Source organism: Poecilia formosa, unplaced genomic scaffold, assembly GCF_000485575.1.
Source record: "Poecilia formosa unplaced genomic scaffold, Poecilia_formosa-5.1.2 Scaffold313, whole genome shotgun sequence".
Classification (NCBI taxonomy): Eukaryota; Metazoa; Chordata; class Actinopteri; order Cyprinodontiformes; family Poeciliidae; genus Poecilia; species Poecilia formosa.
In genome coordinates this window covers 8,431-26,730 of record NW_006800252.1, presented here as the reverse complement: position 1 = coordinate 26,730, position 18,300 = coordinate 8,431, and the positions used below count along the sequence as shown (strand labels likewise).

The 18,300-nt window shown below is 40.6% G+C and overlaps 2 protein-coding genes across 4 annotated transcripts; one reads left to right on the top strand and one right to left on the bottom strand.

Moving 5' to 3' along the window:
* Positions 1-1,562: 1,562 nt before the first annotated feature.
* Positions 1,563-9,786, top strand: asb4 (ankyrin repeat and SOCS box containing 4). Its single transcript, XM_007572999.2, has 6 exons — positions 1,563-2,981; positions 3,161-3,460; positions 3,546-3,788; positions 3,896-4,143; positions 4,343-4,456; positions 4,566-9,786. Exons 1-6 carry the CDS (start codon positions 2,669-2,671, stop codon positions 4,752-4,754), a joined length of 1,407 nt encoding a protein of 468 aa, XP_007573061.1. The 5' UTR covers positions 1,563-2,668; the 3' UTR covers positions 4,755-9,786.
* On the bottom strand, positions 9,430-17,167 carry pdk4 (pyruvate dehydrogenase kinase, isozyme 4). 3 transcript variants are annotated; one of them, XM_007572997.2, is made up of 11 exons: positions 16,765-17,162; positions 16,365-16,506; positions 14,546-14,617; positions 13,596-13,780; positions 12,942-13,031; positions 12,599-12,676; positions 11,811-11,887; positions 11,628-11,726; positions 11,416-11,529; positions 10,900-11,013; positions 9,430-10,477 (listed from the first exon to the last, which is right to left on the bottom strand). In XM_007572997.2, exons 1-11 carry the CDS (start codon positions 16,880-16,882, stop codon positions 10,334-10,336), a joined length of 1,233 nt encoding a protein of 410 aa, XP_007573059.1. In that variant the 5' UTR covers positions 16,883-17,162; the 3' UTR covers positions 9,430-10,333. The 3 variants fall into 3 exon arrangements, with proteins under 3 accessions (XP_007573059.1, XP_016516629.1, XP_016516630.1); XM_016661143.1 differs by lacking the exons at positions 9,430-10,477; positions 10,900-11,013; positions 11,416-11,529; positions 11,628-11,726; positions 11,811-11,887 and adding an exon at positions 12,309-12,406 and having other exon boundaries at positions 16,765-17,165; XM_016661144.1 differs by lacking the exons at positions 9,430-10,477; positions 10,900-11,013; positions 11,416-11,529; ... (1 more) ...; positions 11,811-11,887; positions 12,599-12,676 and having other exon boundaries at positions 13,571-13,780; positions 16,765-17,167.
* Between the last annotated feature and the right edge of the window lie 1,133 nt (positions 17,168-18,300).

The following is an 18,300-nucleotide window of genomic DNA, read 5'->3' as shown; positions in this document are numbered from 1 at the left end:
GAAAAAAAACTGATTTCTGCAGGATCTAAAAATAATCCACATTTAGCTAGATTTGGCTTATTTCAGTGGTTGACTAAAACTCACCACTGAGTTTGAAACTAACAGTATGTCAATTATTGCCGTTTAAGGACCGTAGCTACATGTCAGAGCTAAAAACATCAACTTTAGTTGCTAAAGTTCTTTTTAATTTAGCCCCACCCCCAATAAATTAAATATAAGGTTATAGGTAAGTATGTTAAGCTGACTTACTGTGTAATGGTCTTAAAACGATCCTACAAGTATGTTGCTGTTATCACAACCTGGTAACAAGGTAACACAAGATATCGTGAATTCCCTGATTGGAAAAAAGATCAGATTTTTGAGTTGGTCGGAAATCCCTTGTGACCAATCAAGCTCTGATTCTGGTCACTAGCCGATCTCTCGGTGCATCTCTATCACCAATGTCTTATCCGATTCTGTATCTGATCCAGCTGAGACCATATCCAGTACATGTTAGGATGCTTGAAGTTATTTAAAATGTTATTTAAGATTATGAAAGGTACGTTTCTTGTTTCCAAGGGAACATTTGGTAGGATTTGCGCCACATGATTGGAGTGAGCCCGTTCTGTTCGAGAAGCCTTATTGACTTGCTGCTAACAGGTTAGGAACAGGCATTGTCGCAGCATCACCAGTCACTATTATTTATCTATTCATATATTTTACTAAGTATATATCTGTTGTTTTCTTAACTTATAAATATAAAGAGTTTTATTAACAGCCAATAATGATTTATCCAGAATTGTACGACTCTACTACCCTTTTTCCTAAATCATGTCTGAATCCTCCCATTAAAACTCAAACGGAAAATGAGAAGTTCATCCAAAGAGAGAAGGATACTCGGTAGTAATTCCCGTTGTGGTTTTCCTCTCTCGCAACCACAATGCTGCTCCTCTAGCGAATAACTCCTACGAAATATTTTGTAACCCTCTGTGAATATACAGCAACCTGGACTCTTTTGACTCTCTCTCTTTTGTTTTTTTCTTTTTTTTTGTATGTACAGTTAAACACTAAAAGCAATATGGTGTAAGGATCCTGCAGAAGCCTTGTTTTATATTGCGTCAGTGTGTTTGCGCAGTTCGTCAGGAGCTGGAGGAGACCCCGAGCCACCGGCGGGACTCCGCGGTGCATCTTTTCTACGTGTCTGATTGAGCTTGCCTGGGCTTACTCATCCCATGTGTGGATGGGACCCTGGTACTCCTGGCAGGCCAAAGAAACGCAGGTGGCTCAAGTACATCGATCTGGAAGTGTTTGTCTTTTTATGTGCATTGAGAGTGAAAGAGCTTTGTCACCGACAGTAAGTCTTGCTTTTACCCTTACGAAGCTGCCCTACTCCTCTTTTGTCTTTTTCTCTTTTTTTTTTTTTTGCATTCAGCAGAGTTTGAAAGGGCAGCAACCTGTCTGTCACGCTAAATAAAATGTGCAGTCATTGTCCACAGTTTGCCTTGGTTATTTCTTTGTTCCTGTTTAGATATTTTGATTTTATTTTGATATAAACAGTTTTATCAATCATAAATAACCTACTTGTTAAACATCAGTTTTTTACATGTTGCAATTTAAAAACAAAGCAACAACAAAAAAAACCCCGTCTGCACATTTACATTTGGGCAGGGCAGAAAATACATGTCACAAACAGAGATGTATAAAATATTACTGGATGTCGCGAAGATATTACAGCAGTGCTCTAACAGGGAGCTCTGGATACGTTTTGTTTACCAGAGCTCCGATAAACGGAGCATGGAGCTCCTTATTTCACAGCACTACCTTTTTTTTTTTTAAACATCCTTTACCAATTTTTCTTACTGCAGACGTGGGAAGTTTTAGGAAAGTAGTCATTTTCTTGAGGCTGATTTTGTGACCTATTATCCGTGTGTGTGTTCCGTCATCTTTCACAATTTGAACATTAGCTTTCTGTGTCACATTATATTAATATCCTAACAGAACAGGAAATCATAGATCATTTGGTAAAGGCTTCTGGACACTGATCAATTTAAAAAGGAAATAAGGTATAATAAACAGCAACAGGAGCTACTTTTTTGCAGGAATTGTTGGGGGTGCAAATAACTGTCGCCTTCTGCTGTGTTTTTTTTTCTTCCGTGAAAATTTTCTTTTGATTGAATAAATGTACTCAAAACACATTGTTATACAGTGTGAGAAAATAAAAAAGTAAAAAAATTGTTTACAAGACATTTCCAAATCTTTAGCCAGAGGGTGCTGCATGGGTTTCAGATAGAAATAAAATGCTGAGTTTTCCTTGCTAAATTATTGATGTGCAAGTTTGGTGCCTTTTAATTCCTGATATATCAGTAAAATACTTCATATCTCCCCAGAAAATAATCTGGTTAAAGTAAAACGAATCATCAAAGTTCCCCAGAGGGCCTAACATACTCAGAAAGGCGGTTATTTATACCATGTGACCTTCCACTGAATGACAGACATCTCAGCCGAACAGCTGTTCTACGGTGAGCAGCGGGAACCGACCTCTGCGCTTTCTATTTATGTCTCACTTCAGGAGTCACTATTTTCTCCCTCGTGACGACACGCTGCTGCTGCTGCCGCCGCTCGCTTCCCGTCTCCTTCGACTTCATTTCCGTCCTCCTTCCCCAAACTATTCCCATGGCTATAGGTTCTAATGGTTGACATGCTTCTTGATTCCCTTATTGCTACTGTTTGCATGATCATTTCCAACCTCATACATGCTTTGTGGACAATAATAAGTTCTGACCCTGTCGATTTGGGAGGACAGAGTGGCTTTCTGCACGATTACATGGAGGAATTGAGCCCCAGACAGCTGGCAGTCAAACAGCTAAAGGAGAAGTTCCTGAAGGCCCTGCAGGAAAACAATGCTGAGGAAGTCCTGCAGATTCTGAACTCTGGCAAACTTGACATTGACACAGTGCTGGAGGTGGAAGATCCCAGCATGGTCTTGGCCTCTTATAAACAGGGTAAGTAAAAATTTAATTTTCCCAATTTCCCCTCCATAATGAGAGTAATGTATTAGTTTAACCACCAGGTGGTGTTAAACGCCCACAAACATTAAATCACTGAAGTAAATATAGCAATTAAAACCTTAAATGAGCTTTTTTAATAACTCAGAAAAGCTCTGCTGATTTTATTTCCCCAGGATACTGGTTGCCAGGCTACAAGCTGGAGAAATCCTGGGCGATGGGTATCCATGTATGTGTGATGTACAACGCCGTGGAGACGGCGCTGGTCCTCCTCCAGAAAGGTGCGGCCATCAACCGCATGCCCAACGGGAAAACGCCCCTGCATGTGGCCTGCGAGGTCTCCAACAGCGAATGCGTGGCCTTGCTCTTGGCTTACGGGGCAAAGGTCAACAGCCTGTCGCTGAGCGGTCACACTCCTCTGCACTACTGCATCGCCAGGGAGTCCGTGGAGTGTGCCAGGCAGCTCATCCTCAAAGGTAGAGCCGCGAGGATGCATGCGCGTGTGAACCGGCCTAGGAGTCAATGAAAATGTTGATTCACTGATAAGCATTGCTTACGAAGGTGCAAAGGTCAACACAGCCAGCCACAACAACGAGGAGGACACGCCTTTGCACACAGCCGCCAGATTTGGGGTTCCAGAACTGGTGGCATTGCTTTTGACCCACGGGGCCTCCGTCAACTCCCTCAACGCTCTCCAGGAGACTCCCCTAATGACTGCGGCCTTTTGGGCTTTCGACTCCAAGGAGCAAGTCTACAGCCAAGATCATCATTTCGTTTGTCGCCTTCTGCTGGACCACCAAGCGGGTGAGGGGGTTCTGGATCCACTTCAAGGCTGTAATGTGTGGAAAAAAAACAACTTTTTTTGTTCTTCCTCTCTTCTTCTTGTTAAAAACATTATCTTTCTGTTGCAGACCCCAACCTGAAGGAAGGGGATAATAAAACAGCTCTCCACATGGCCGCCTGGAACTGCGATCACGTCCTGATGCAGATGCTGCTGGAGGCCGGAGCGGATGTTCGAGCCATGGACATCAACGGATGCGCTCCCATTCAATACGTCCTCAAAGTGACAGGAGTCAGGCCTATGGCCATCCCTGAGGTCTGCTTTCAGCTTCTGCTGAACTATAACGCGGCGCGGATCTATCCTCCGCAGTTCCACAAGGTACCAAAAAGTGTGCAGTGCTCACGTCCCTTTTGTTTTTTATGTTTCATGATTTCATGTCGACAAGGAGCAAAGTGGAAGGGAGGGAATGTGTGTTTTTTCAAACCGTGCGCAAAAAAAGAGAGACGGGTTGAAATTCGAACGACAAAGTGTGAAAATGCATTTTAAGGCAACGGATGATGGGTGATGTTTCTGACAGGTACTGCAGTCCTGCTACGACTACCCCCAAGTTGTAGAAATTCTGGTGAACTCCTATGAACATTTAAAACCCACAAGAAAGTGGAGAGGAGCTATTCCCGATGACTGCTATGAGGTAGACCCGTCCTTCTTTGGTTCACTGAGGCTGGAGAAGCCACATACGCAGCCTCCTGGTTAAAATGTCACAGACGATGTTTTGACTTTGGGTTTCTTTGTTTTGGCAGCGGCATAAAGACTTCTATGACTCGATGTTTGCCGTTTGCACCAACACACCGCGCAGCCTGCTTCATCTCACCAGATGTGCCATCAGAGCCGGTCTGCGAGGGTTTTGCCAGCGAGGAGTTGATCAATTGCCTCTGCCATCGACTTTGAAGAAATATTTATTGTTAGAACCTGAGGGCATACTTTACTGACGAAGAGACTTTTTATAATATTTATACTATGTTGCTGGGACAATGATTTTGGTGGAAGAGGGTTTAAATCAGGTAATGTTTCTGTCTGTATTTACAGATGAAACGACCAATGAGGAAATCTTCGATTCTTTCAGCTCCCTGCTTTAAAGGGCCTGTTTTAGTTTTGCCTGTACTCATAATTTTCCAGTTATTCTTTTCCACACTTGTTTTTCAGCCGTGTTGACCAGTGTGGCTTCAGGCTGAAAGTGCTGCAACACGCTGAAAAGGATCCAGTGCTACCTAGCAACTGGCTAGTCCCGATGCCCTCTCTCAATCTCATGATATTCCTATTTCAGCAGACAACACTCTTGACTGATCACTTCACAATAAGTGTTTGTTTTTCCACCGGGCTGCATGCAGCCGGGGACCCAGGCCTGTTTTTTTTTCTTTTTTTTTTTTTCAGTTTTATCACCAATAAAAAGTTCATCTGTTCAGCCTCCCTCTTCAAATCATGTTTCAGTTCTCCACACCTACACATATTTTAATGTCAGATAAAGATAAGGCAAGTAAACACAATGATGATTTTGTTGATTAAAGAAAAAAAGCAAATCAGTCGGGTCCCATGTGAAAATAGAATTTCTGGGCTTGGTTAAAAGACCAACTTTGATTGACTGCACTTTGTTTAGTTTAATTAACACCCAGCGCTGGTTACTGCTTTACCAGTAACATCAAGAAACCACTTCCATAGATCCCGTCAGACAACACGCAGAAAGCTAAGCAATCTCAACAATTCTACGTGACCAAGAGCCCACAGCACCATTCATCATACTTGGCGTAAACGGGTAAATACATTTTTGGTTTTTTTTATCTCTTGTTTGGTTTACAGTTGTTAAACAACAGAAATATCGCTGATTTTGTTCTTACGGTTTCAAGTTTCTGAGGAAGCAGAGCTAAAGCGCATCAGAGAGGGAAGGGGAGACGTTTGTGAGCTGCGTTCGTTCGTTTCAAACAAAAAACAAAAGGTTTAACTCCGTATTCCTCCATATCCTACTTTAAAAAAAAAAAAAATCACTGGCCTTCACCCACTCTCGTCAACCCACCTCTGTGCATGCAGCACAGATGAAACAGGTTTGAACCAGTTTTATCCTGCTAAAAATCTATAAGTCACCAAAAATAAATAAATAAATAAATCACTATCCTAACCACCTAATATTTTAACTTGCTTAAGTGTTTCTTGTTCCATGGATGAACCAAACACTGCTTTACACAAGTCGTTTATCACCAACAAGGTTTATACTGCTGAGGACCTTCCACCCGATCATAGGTCACGCCTAATGATAGGCGAGTCTTTGACTTCTATTTTAAACCCTAACCCGGCGCTGATGTGTTTGTGCATCAAAAGAACCAAGACGGGCGGAAACTTTGCCAACTTTGCGGACATGGAAGCGCAGCTCTTTTGGTTTTGCTATCAGGAGCAAACACGTCTCAGCCTATTAAGCAAACACACTACAGAGTCGATACGGACATGTCACGAACTCGCATGCTCTCTTACTGTCTGTGAATCAGCTGCAACTTGTAACGGCGTAGCACAAACTTTTGCGGCGTAAAAATCATGGAACGTTGAATTTGCCGAAAAGAACCTGGTGGTCTTTGAGCTCATAACAAAGCAGAGATCCAAGAGAAACGTCTCTTGTAGTTCTGTGTGTGTGTGCCAGATCAGAGAACATTGACTGCATGACTAAAGTGTCAGACTCAAAATAAACCAATGACTGCCAGCCGGCAGCCACACACAGACACTCCTTCTAAAACACGATAAGGGGAAAATTGAGTCACTCGGTTGCAGTCAGTAGGATAGGAAGATTGTACGACGGTTTCAATTGGTGATCAGAAAGAAAAAAAACAAACAAAAGCCCACACAGACACTCACACACAGTTATTTGTGGAGAAGTGTGTTTTGAAGAGTCAAACTGAGGCTTTGAGGTGTAATAGTGTAGCAACTGGCAAGCACGGTGGTGGGAGCATCATGGTGAGGGTTTAGAATTGTTTTGTTTTTTTTTTGCTGCCAGAACAACTGGTGCATTGCGCAAAGCAGAATTATGAAGAGGAGGACTTCTTCTAAATTCTTCAGCAGTGTTGTAATCCAAAATGCACACTTAGAATCTGGAATCGTCCTTACCTAAAGTCTGAAAACAATTAACTAGATGTTGGGGTGTCTACTTCATTTTTCTGGGTCCGTTCCATACACAAAACCACCGCCTGTCCCCCTCTGAACTAATTCACATGAAGTACACCATTACTGATTTGGTCAAATTGTTCCTTTAACCAGACTTAAGAGGGAGTGTTTGAATAGATTGAAATCTTTGTGCATTTTATTCATATCCTTGTGTGTGTATATATACAAAAAACAGGCAATTTTATTTTAACCAATTCTTTTGTTTTTTTAAATTGTATCATCTTTTCACAGTGTATATAAAGAACTGCTCAAATGCACCATTAAAAGCCCAGAAATGACGGCATCCGTATCCAGAGTGTATATTCAAACTTCTGAATCCATCCACAACACGGGATCGCCAGGCACGCTAATGAAGCTGTCCGACAGAGCTGAACAGTGTGTTCCCAGCGCCTACTGGCAGCCGGCCATCGAAAGCCACTGGACTGTGTCTGCTACAGCGACGGACAACCCGACCAAAGTTTCCAAAAACAAGAGAGAAGAGAAGGAGGTGGAGGGAGACAACAGTTTAGCAGAATCATTACAGAGGCAGACAGAGCTGTTTACACACCAGACACACTTTTATTGCTGAATTTGTACAGAGTTGCAGTTTCATGCAAACCCTTCGGAGGTTACACGTTAGCGTGATATCCGGTGGCGGCAAAGTTGAAGATTGAAAACTATTTTGGAAGTCGCAAAAATAAAAATCTAACAAAATGGCATAATGGGAGGTAACATGAGGTTGTTTTTTTTATTTATTTATTTACACCAGTCACTGGTCCATTTTGTGTCGAAAAACACATTGAGCTTTGTGGCGACACTTGGCCTTTAAGTCATTCTTGCAAAAACTGAATATTAAACGACCAATATAGTAAAAGTGTAGGCAGACTGGGAGATGATTGGGACCAGTAACATGATATCCCAGTGTGTAAAGCCATATCAGTTAGATCAATATAGCTTTCGTCTTTTAGTTGTTGAGCCAACAAAGTGTGTGCGCGCGCGCGTATGTGTGTGTGTGTGTGTGGGATCCCGTCAGTTTAAAGTTAACAAAGTGATGGTTCACAGTGTATTAGGGTACAAGGGTAGTTTTCTGTTACGAATCATTAAACATTTCAACAAAGGCCTTTGAGCTTTTAAGACGTGTTATTTCAATAAACAACTTGCTTCCAAAAAATAGTTAGGAGTTGAAAAGTCATTGAAACTAAAATAAAATACATGAATCTACAAATTACTGCGGAGAATGCAAAACTATTCACGCCCATTAAAGTTGTTCCACAATCCCCCCGTGTTCATTCAAAACCTGCATGTATTTCATTTATTTTTTTTATATCAACACGAAGTAGCACATAATTATGGGTGGGAGAAAAAAAATGGCTTTCATAATTTCTTTCACAATTAAAAATGTGGAAATTGCAAAGTGCATCTTTGATGATTATGTGTGAATTTTTTGGCCTTTATGCAACAACAACAAAAAGTGTTGAGTAAAACCAACACTGCACGCAACCATGAACAAACCATCTGCATGCTGTAAAAATGTGGTGGTGGCAGCATCATGGTGTGGGTTTTCAGCAAAGAGAGAACGTGGGACTGAACAAGCACACAGGAAACCTTGGAAGAAAACTGTTAAATGCTTCAGATTTGAGAGAGCGGATCACCATTCTGAAAGAGTGAACATACAGCCGGCGGTGAAACGGGCCGACTCAAGTCAAAGCATTTCCATGGTCCAGTCAAAGCCTCTAAATATAAGTGAAAATCTCCGCACTACTTTATGTTGGTCTTTTGCATACAGAAAGTTAGAAACAGTTTCTCTATGCTGATTTTGTTCTTACTGAAATATTGTCTCCGTCTTACTTCAGGAGCAAAATATTGGTTAAGGCACCAATATATATATATATATATGTATATATTTTACCACAAACTTGCATTATTATTATTATATCTTTAAAATGGCAGCTGTTTGTTCATCTGAAACAAAATGCTCTCTAGAAAACATGCTAGAGAATGCTTAGCAATGTCTTGTTGAGCACGCTTCAGCGCCGACGCAGACCAGTATCGAGTTTCTTTTAAGAAAATGTGTCACTGGGATAAAAGAAAAGAAAAGAAAAAGAAGCTGATCGTTAGCATGAAGTTTAATTGGCTTGTCTTCTGTACTCTCTTCATTATATTCCTGCACAGCATTTTAAAATGGAAAACAGATGACAAAACTCACATCGTTACAAAACACTCGGGTGATAACACAGAAGTAAAAAAAAAACAAAAAAAAACAGCAATATGCTGGAACCTGTTATGCAAGTTTTGGCAGTTATTTGTTTTTTCTTTAGGAGATACTGAAAAAGACAAACATCTGTTTGGTTCAGACCAAAGTGAATCTGGCAGCTGTTGCAGTGAAAACTTTCAAAGTTCAGCATGCGAGGACTCGACGTTACACTAAGAGGTTCATAATTTTCTAGCTAAAAACTATCCGATTTAGCACAGCTGCTAAATCACTTTTTTTTTTTTTTTTTAAATCACTAAGAAATGTTTTTAGTCGAGTGAATTAAGCGACATGGAGGGTTAAAAGCAAACTTTGCTCCCTTTGTGTTACTACACTCATCATGTTTGACCTGAGTGATCCCACGCTGGCTTGGCTTCAGCCAGGCTTTCCCAGACACAAACACAAACACCTTATGCAGGATTAGCAACCGAGGATCGTGTCATCGGTCTCCGATTTGAGTAACAATTACAGCTCAGTCATGTTCACACGTGCACGTTAGTTATTAAAACGTTGAGAAACATTAAAAGGAGTGACGTTTCCTCTGGAAATCATGCTGAGATTTGTTTCTTTTTTTTCCTACCAACACTGAAATAAAAAAAACAAAAAAACAAAAAAAAACACAACTGGAAGATCAATGGATGAGGAATCTGGAGCGATGACCGCGTGTGACAGTAAAAGTGACAGTGGGAATACTTGTGTGCGTAACTCTCCTAAAGCTCCTTAGTGTTTGTGTGTGAAGCCACTTCTCAACAGAAGCAGGTTTAGCGCTTGTATCTACTAACTGAGGCTTGAAACTAATTAAACTCTTAGCTTTGTTTTTTTCTCTATCATCTTCCATTAGCAGCACAAACAGGCTTACAAGTGGTGTGTGTGTGTGTGTGTGTGTGTGTGAGGTTTCGTGAGGTTAAGCTGGTCTGAAATGTGTTTTTATGTTTCACCATTTCTCCTTGAAAGAAAGTTTCTCCTGAAGCTTTCCTGTCTGGGAGAAGATCCCACATTTCATGCAGAGAAATCCGAGTTCAGTCACGTGATGGGCTTCATCGTCTCCTCACAACTTTGCTTTCTTTCTTTTGTTTGTTTTTACACTTTTCATTCAAACAGTTCCAGAATCTCTTCCGCTTCCTCCTGGGTCCGCCATCACTGGGTCCTCTCGTACTTGCCCAGTTTCTTTGGCTCCTTGCTGGGCATGCACCAGTCGTCTGCCTCTATGGTGCTCTGGTAGTGCCGCAGGGCCGACTTGTTGAAAACAGGAAGTCTCTCCACCGACTCCGAGGACAGGGCCTGGTCAGAAATGTCAGAGAAGAAATAATTACTCTCAGGATCCAATTTCACGAAATATCAACAATGACATCCTGGTTACTTCCTAATTTGCTTTGAAACCTGATTATTTTTAGGTACCTATTTTAGTTTAGTTTAGTTTGCATAGTTAAAATACAAATAAAAGACCTTAAGAGGAAAAATAATAATGAAACAGTCCAGGTAAAGGCAACAGCCTCCACAAAATGTATAATTCGAACAGCAACGCAACACTTCTTCAGCTGATCACAAATTTATGAAATACGATACCACAGAAGAAAATATTTTTGAGGCATACCCGATATCAGTCTGACATTCATCGGATGCAGATGGACGTTGTGTTTTGGTGATTTATCCGAGTGCATTTATAGCTTCAAAAGCGTTGCTGTAAACTGACCCGCTCTCACCTTTAAATATATGACAGCTGAAGTGCCGTAGCCCTCCATGGAGTAGAGCTGCAGGTCTCCCTGGAAGTACTTGGCATAAAGGCGAGAGATGGGAAGACCATAACCAAAACCAGCCTGAAGGTACAAACGAAACAAAAAACATGAAGGTAACTCCTAACAATGTGGCCTGTGCAGATTAAGACGGATTACGCCAACATTACATCTATAAGCTACACCCTGTAAAGGTTTCCCAACACAACACCTCCTTACTCACTCATCTGATTGCGGCTTCAACCCAAACAACATGTGGCCGCCCGCAATCCTTCGCTGCGTAATCAGCTGACTTTGCAACTATGTTGGATTATGTACGACTCTGTCTGGCTTACAGAGCGCTACATATTATTTTTACTTTTATTTGGAGCTCAGAATTAAAGCAAGACTTCTCCAAAACAAAACAGAAAATTTCACTTGAATTTTAAGATCGTAAAAAAAAAAAAAACATTTGTCAAAAGCAAGAGTGGGCACATTTAATCTTACCAGCGGAGCGTTTCTAGACATGTCCACGTGGACGGGACTGGGAGCCGTGGTGTACATGTAGCTGAAAAGACGTTCGATCTTCCTCAGGGGGACTCCGCCACCTTTGTCCGACATCTGACGGGCAGAGACATGAAACATTTCCATTTGGAGCCACTTTTTTGTATGCTAAATAGTCTGCGTGAACAGCACTGGTTTAACAGCTGGTTTTATACCTTGATAGTGAGGTCCTCAATGCCCAGTGAGACGCGGACTTTAATCGGGGGCAACGACGGGCTCGTCTCGTGTGTCTCTACGGTGGCTCTCATGGCGTTCTGAAGGAAGGAAAATGATGAGAAACTACAGGAAAAACTCAGGGGAGAGTTGTTGTTTTTTTTCCCGTTGTTCGGGTGACGTACCTTGAAGAGTTCAAACAGCATGTGGTAGAGATGCGAAGGAACGTATACGATGTGGATGGGCTGGCCCGGGCTTTTAGCTGGGAGACAATTCACAGCATGCAGTATTGCATAGGGAACAGCACAGATTCACATTTAACTAGATCTCATTTAAATCTTGCACTGTGTTATATTACATTAACATTTATTCTGCCTGGTGTTCTTTTGCAGCAGGTGTTGCAGGTTGGAAGGGACATGCGTGGTATTTAGGCCTTGCAAAGCACAAAACGAGAGCAGACTCTTACTCCATCACAGGTTAGGTATAGTAAAACCTGCTAACAGTCCCAAACGGGATCCTACAAATTGCTTTAGTACTACTTGTTCTGCTTAATCCTAGGATAAAATAGGATTTGTAGCACAAATTGCCCCAACATGTCAAATCAACCACATATTTAAAATGCTAGAATGTGCGGTTTTGTAGTTTTCCAAAAGTAACCCTAAAAAAAATGTAAAAAAAAAAAAAAAAAAAATCATTATAAGAGTCTCTGCATGGTTCAAAAGGAGTTCATTTAGACGCTGACTAGTGGTTTTTGTCAGTCAGCTGACAGGAAACAGACATCCTGACACTCAGTAACAACAACAACAAAAAAAGAAAAAAAAAAAAGGAGAGACTGGTGCTTGCAAAAGACAGAAAAAACTAACGTGTCGAGACAGAGAGAGGGAAAGAGAGAGACAGTGAGGTCTGCAGGAGAAGTCTGAAGGAAACAAAGCTGCATGCTAAAAATAGAAAGTATGTAATGCATTTGACTTACAGTTTACCTCCTTTATCTCCATGTCAGGAGAGGTGAGGTAATACTGCTCACACAGCATCTTGGAGGTCTCATAGGCATCTGCAAAGTGACATGACACCAAACCTTGTTACTGCTTTACCAGAATGTCAAACAACCAAAAAACATGGCAACCTGAGCTAAACGGTGAGCATCGGATCCTCTTGTTTCTGTCACGGTGACCAGTTCCCACCATATACACCATGATGACACTACTTCCTGCTTAAAGTACGTGCTCTCACATTGTAATATAATAATAAGGTCAAACACGGGGTGGTGAAAACAGACCTTTTGTGCGTACAGACAGTAAGTCAGGATCACTTATTACCTTTTACGACCTCCACCACATCACAGCTGGGGTCGATGCTGCCGATATGTTTGGGATGGGCTGGATTTACGCTGCCGTCGAAGATTAACGCTACGGGAAACACGAAAGAGACGTGTTTAAAACGGGTGACGGTTAAAACTAAACTGTGAGTGAATTGAAGTCGATATGTACTGTGAACTTTTTCGCATTTTGCCATATTAAAACTGCAGACTTTGAGGCGTGTATTTGGGATGTTATGCAGCAAGAAATAGGATATGTTTAAAAAAAAAACACTGAAAAGTGTGGAGTGCATTTGTGATAAGAGCTGACTCTAGTCCCGTCTAGGCCCATGCGTTACAGGTGGAATCGGTGTACAAAATTTCTGTCATACGGAATCTCAGTCGTCATAGCAACATCGATGTGTTAACGCATGCAAATTTTCATGTCAACAATATGTTTCGTTTTTTGGATAGACTTTTATTGTACTTTGAAATATACTTTTATTGGCTAAAAGACTAAAGCTCACAAATAACGGTTAAATTAAATACATGAAACAAAATATGGTAACAACTTATCTTGATTTACAAGGGCCCCATTACTGACATGAGTTGCTACTTGATGCGTGTTAGGATCTGTGTTGACTGACTCACAGTTGTTACAGAGTGCAATACTGACTGTGCTGGTTCATGAGCATGCGTGTGGAGATGCGGCTCATGTAGAAGCGGTCCAGGAAGTACTGGACGTTCTGGTTGGTGACGGGGTCCACGCCGAACGCCTCCTTGAACTCCAGCACACCCTGAGCCATGGTGGGCACCACGTTGTTGTGCCGGTTCCGGATGTTCACTAGAGTCTGTGTGAAGCTACGGTTAAGAGAGAACAAAAAGTTAATAACTGAGGGTGCATGCTTCTCGTTGGGTTCGGCTCATCAGAGATGCTATTTGTTTGATAGACGTGAACACGCCACAACTGAGTCAGTCACGTATTTGTTTTCATTTGAAACTTGTTAATTAAATAACAGTTAGAAACCTTACTTGTAAATGCCGGAATTAAAAAAAACAAAAAAAAAAACAGTTAATATCATTAATTACAATGTCTGTGATCTTTTGCACTTCTTGTCCTTAAGTAGCCTTTTCAATAATTAAGCAATTTTTTTATGTTTTGATTAGTGTAGGGGCAGTTTTTACATTTTAAGGTAAAAATAAGCAGTAGTTCTCAAACTTTTTCATTTTTTTCTTTCCACATTATCTTATCTTGTTAAACTCTCAGTTTTGACTCATTGAAAGGAAACATACCCAAAATGGCGAACCAGTAAGCTTTGCAAAGTACAAAAAATAAAATTATATGTTAATGCTCTGTTAGTAACATCTATATAAAAGCCTAAAAAAAAAAAAAACAGTTTGACAGTAACTGCAATGTTTGTGTGACTGCAGTCTCACAGTCATACATACTATTGGCAAAAACTTTTGTTTATTACTATTATGATAATAGACAAAGGAAAATATATTCCTATAAAATCTTGAGTTTGTATCATTTACCAGAGGTTTGAAATTAAACCATCCGATGACAAAAGAAAACCTAAACTGCAACCACAAACACTTAGTGAGATGTCTAACACAAGGGCTTACTTTTTTAGGACATCCTTATCGTCCGGATCTTTTTCTAAAAAGTCAACAAGCTCCATCAGACTCTGTGAATACCTGTTGGACACAAAAGGAAATAATAATAAAAAAAACCCCCAACATAAATACAAGCTGATGTTTTATGAACAGGAGTGACAATCAAAACAGCAGAAGAATATCTAATCTTCTTCAAAACTTTACACATCACACTGAACGGACTTTGCCATTTCCTCATTAACAATATCTGCCTGTCATGTGCAGGACTTCTTGTGCGGGCCAGGAAAACAAGGGGGCCTGAGTGCTGAGCTCACACTCTCTTACGCTCCGTCAGTGCAAAAAAAAAAAAAAAAAAAAAAAAAAAAAAGAAATCTGGGTGAGAGGTGACTCGCTGTGTCACTGACTGCATGTGCTTCTTTCTATGCACCGAGCCTGTCCCTCAAGTCACCTTCAGCTTGTAAAAAAAAAAAAATGTATTCATGTCCATGCGAACAGGCAGATATCTCTGCTGGAATGGACACAGGTATAACATGAAACATCGAGATATTTTGGCTTTAAGAGAAGCCGCTGAGCTCTTCAGTTATGCAGAAACAAAACAAAACTCGACAGAGCATTTAAATGCTTGTATCTGTGGCTCTTACGCTGTTATGTAAACAGTAAAAAACCTGGAGGTAGGATACATGTGTGGAGAGCTGCCCCCAGCTAACGCTTCATGGCGTCCAGGACAAGTACAAACAGTACGCATTTAATTTATTCCACAGTAAGACTGGTTGTCGGCAAATAGAGAATGCCGAGTTGTTGACCAGCAACGATCGCAAACTTTGAAAAGTAACTTCTAACATGAGAATGTATACTTTTTTCATACAGGAAAAACCCTTGCACACACACACACACTCGCACGCACGCACAAACACATGCACACACACACATGCATACATCAGTGATTTTGCACAGCCAAACTGACTTAAAATACCCCCAGACATATGCAGGGATGATCACCTGTTGCTAGAAACTATTACTTTCAGGCATTTCAGTGTTTGGTTTGGACCTCAAACCAAACACTGAAACAAAATGTCATTATGATCATTTTTTGCTACTCATGAGTAGCAAAACAATATTCATTTAAAAATATGTTCTGTGTCCCAAGCAAAACAAAGGAATGTATTATTCACGCTCAAGTTCATTTAAAGGCAAGATTCAAATTTCAAGATTTCTCTAGCATTTTTAGCACGTGGTCTACCATAGCATATCTTTTTTAGATTGAGCAGGATTTAAATATGAAAAAAAAAAAAAAACTGGGATGGATGGATGAATGAGTGATGGACAAATGGTCGGTGGATTAACAAAAGTACGGCTAGATACTAGAGATCTTCAAAAGAATCTAATCGAGGATGAAGTCTTGAATTACAATTTTTTTCATATGCCATTATTCCACTTTTGTCTAAACTAAGAAAATATTTAGATCAAATTACATTTACAAACACCCAGAATAACAATCCAGTACATAGGAAAACAACTCATCCATCAATAATTTTTGGATTATTTTTGGATTTGCTGCAGTTTGAATGAATGTAACCTAATCTTCATGTCTAATTAAAGTGAAGATCATTAAAGCTAAAGATGGTAATAGGTTTGTTACTTTGAAAGGATTAAATGCAAGGAAGATTTTCTGTATGGTGCAATCAGAAGAGGACTTTGGTACTGGAAGGAAAGTTCTGCAATCCCCCATTTGCATGAACTTAGGATAATGGGAACAACTGACTCCTGAGGTTTGGCGACATGTTTTCTGTCCAGCACAGTGAATCTAAAAGAAGTCCAGGTATCCTACCAGCTTGTCAGGAGCTTTACAGACGGAGTGCCAAGAAGCTTGTCAGGGAGGTAATCAATTTCTTTCATGATGTTGGCCAGTCTAACGGGAAGCTCCTGTCGCAGGAACACAAAGGACGTCTTCTCACATGCATTAGCAGAGCCTGTGGTCACATGAGCGACATCAACAACAATTACAACATCACAACAAAGCAAACTCCTAAACGACACACTTGTACAAATGAATTATGTTTGTACAGATTATCTGGACGTCTCCTAGACAATCATGCAGTCTCTGCAGTTACCTGGGCATTCATTTTGCTAAATTACGACAATAAGTAACGCCAGTTGCGTGTTAGCAGTGTAAATGTATAGTGTGTGTCCATGGAGCATATAGCACCACATCAGCCAGGAGCACTTACCGAAGTCAATAAACTGCTTCATTGACAACGGGGAAGGCGAAAACTTGGAAAACCTCTCCACTTGTTTCGGTATCCCAGCTAACGAGCCGTTTTTCAACAAAAACTGGGCGAACCTCATTTTTTTTCCTCCCCTTCAGTGGACCCCAAATGCTAGCAGTGTATCAGGGGCAAGCCGTCCTTTCTGACTCCAGCACAATCCAGTTTAACGATTATTTTTTAGCTAACTGGGCAATAATTCGGCGTCACACCAGTGAAATCCTTCACATCATCCTTCCTAGGCCCGCTCATGAGCTCAGCAAGAGTGTTTTTCTCTGGCAGTTTCCTTCCATATTTGCGCCCTCTGAATTCAACTTCTAGCGTTGAGCAGCGGGGTATGTTGTTGTCTGCAAGGGGAAGACGTAAGACTGACGTTGAAACCAACCAATCAGCGCTTAGCTGTTCCTCATTGTGGGCGGAGCCCAGCGCCCCTTGGCTGGAACCGAACTGGATGAGCTGTACAATGATAGACCTCTTTATGATAGCATCACCTACCGACCAGCTATCAAAAATCCCTGTGTTTACAGTTTTGAGCCACTGCCATCATTTATTTTTGTGGCATCAAAGGGATGTTTCTGGCTGCACCCGGAGTTCAAATGAAATAATAAATTGGAAGCAGCCTGGTCTGTAATTAAGTAAACTGTTACATTATGCAAAACATTGTCTCAAGTTTACTTTTTTCTATCGTAAGGCATATTTTTAAAGCACTAATACTTTGCTCTGATATAATTATTATGGGGTACAAACAGTCTGTATTTATAAAGCTGTTTTGTTTAACACATTAGGGCATTATAAAGTTAGTTTTTTTGCACATGGGTGCATGTCAGATCATATCTCATGATAAATTTTATTTATTTCGATTCAGAAAGTAAAACTTATATGGACTCATTACATACAGAAGGATAAATAATCAACAGTTTCTGACATACAGCTAATGAAAACCCAAAATTCTGTTCCTCAGAAAATTAGACCACTGAAAACTGTTTTAAATACAGACATGTTATGTCATGGCTATAGCCAGCATAGACATGGTGAAGACTACTGACTTGATTGTGCAGGGAAAAATCACTTACAACGAAGGTAAGCTACAAAGTCCATTGTAAAACAGGTAAACTGTTTACAGAGTGACACACCCAAGCATATTGAAAGTTGAGTAACAGGAAAAAAAAGTGTGTTGAAAAAATTTGCGCAAATAATAGAGTTATCTTCAACTTTGAGAGGATTGTGACACAAAGTCCACTCCAAGAGTCGGGGGGAGATTCAACAGCAGCAGCAGCAGGAGTTACAACATAAGGAAGATCCAGGATATATTCTATATGTCTAAATTAAAGCAAATGAAAATTTATATTTAATCCAAAAAAGAGGTGAGAACTCCATTGTTTTTTAGAAAACCTGCTTGATCTGAATGACTTCTTAAAATGAAAGGAAATCTGAAAAATAGCATGCACCAAAATAGAGAAAACTGTTTTCACAGTGGTACGAGCAACGTTCCTTCTGGTC

Bases quoted from the DNA above. Each gene is read 5' to 3' on its own strand.
- pdk4 (XM_007572997.2), bottom strand. From the start codon at position 16,882: ATGAGGTTCGCCCAGTTTTTGTTGAAAAACGGCTCGTTAGCTGGGATA. The intron at 13,781-14,545 runs GTAAGCCCTTGT...TCTTAACCGTAG, and splicing joins GATAAGGATGTCCTAAAAAA to CTTCACACAGACTCTAGTGA. The intron at 11,727-11,810 runs GTACGTCACCCG...TCCTTCCTTCAG, and splicing joins TGCTGTTTGAACTCTTCAAG to AACGCCATGAGAGCCACCGT.
- asb4 (XM_007572999.2), top strand. From the start codon at position 2,669: ATGGTTGACATGCTTCTTGATTCCCTTATTGCTACTGTTTGCATGATC. The intron at 3,789-3,895 runs GTGAGGGGGTTC...TTTCTGTTGCAG, and splicing joins TCTGCTGGACCACCAAGCGG to ACCCCAACCTGAAGGAAGGG. The intron at 4,144-4,342 runs GTACCAAAAAGT...TGTTTCTGACAG, and splicing joins ATCCTCCGCAGTTCCACAAG to GTACTGCAGTCCTGCTACGA.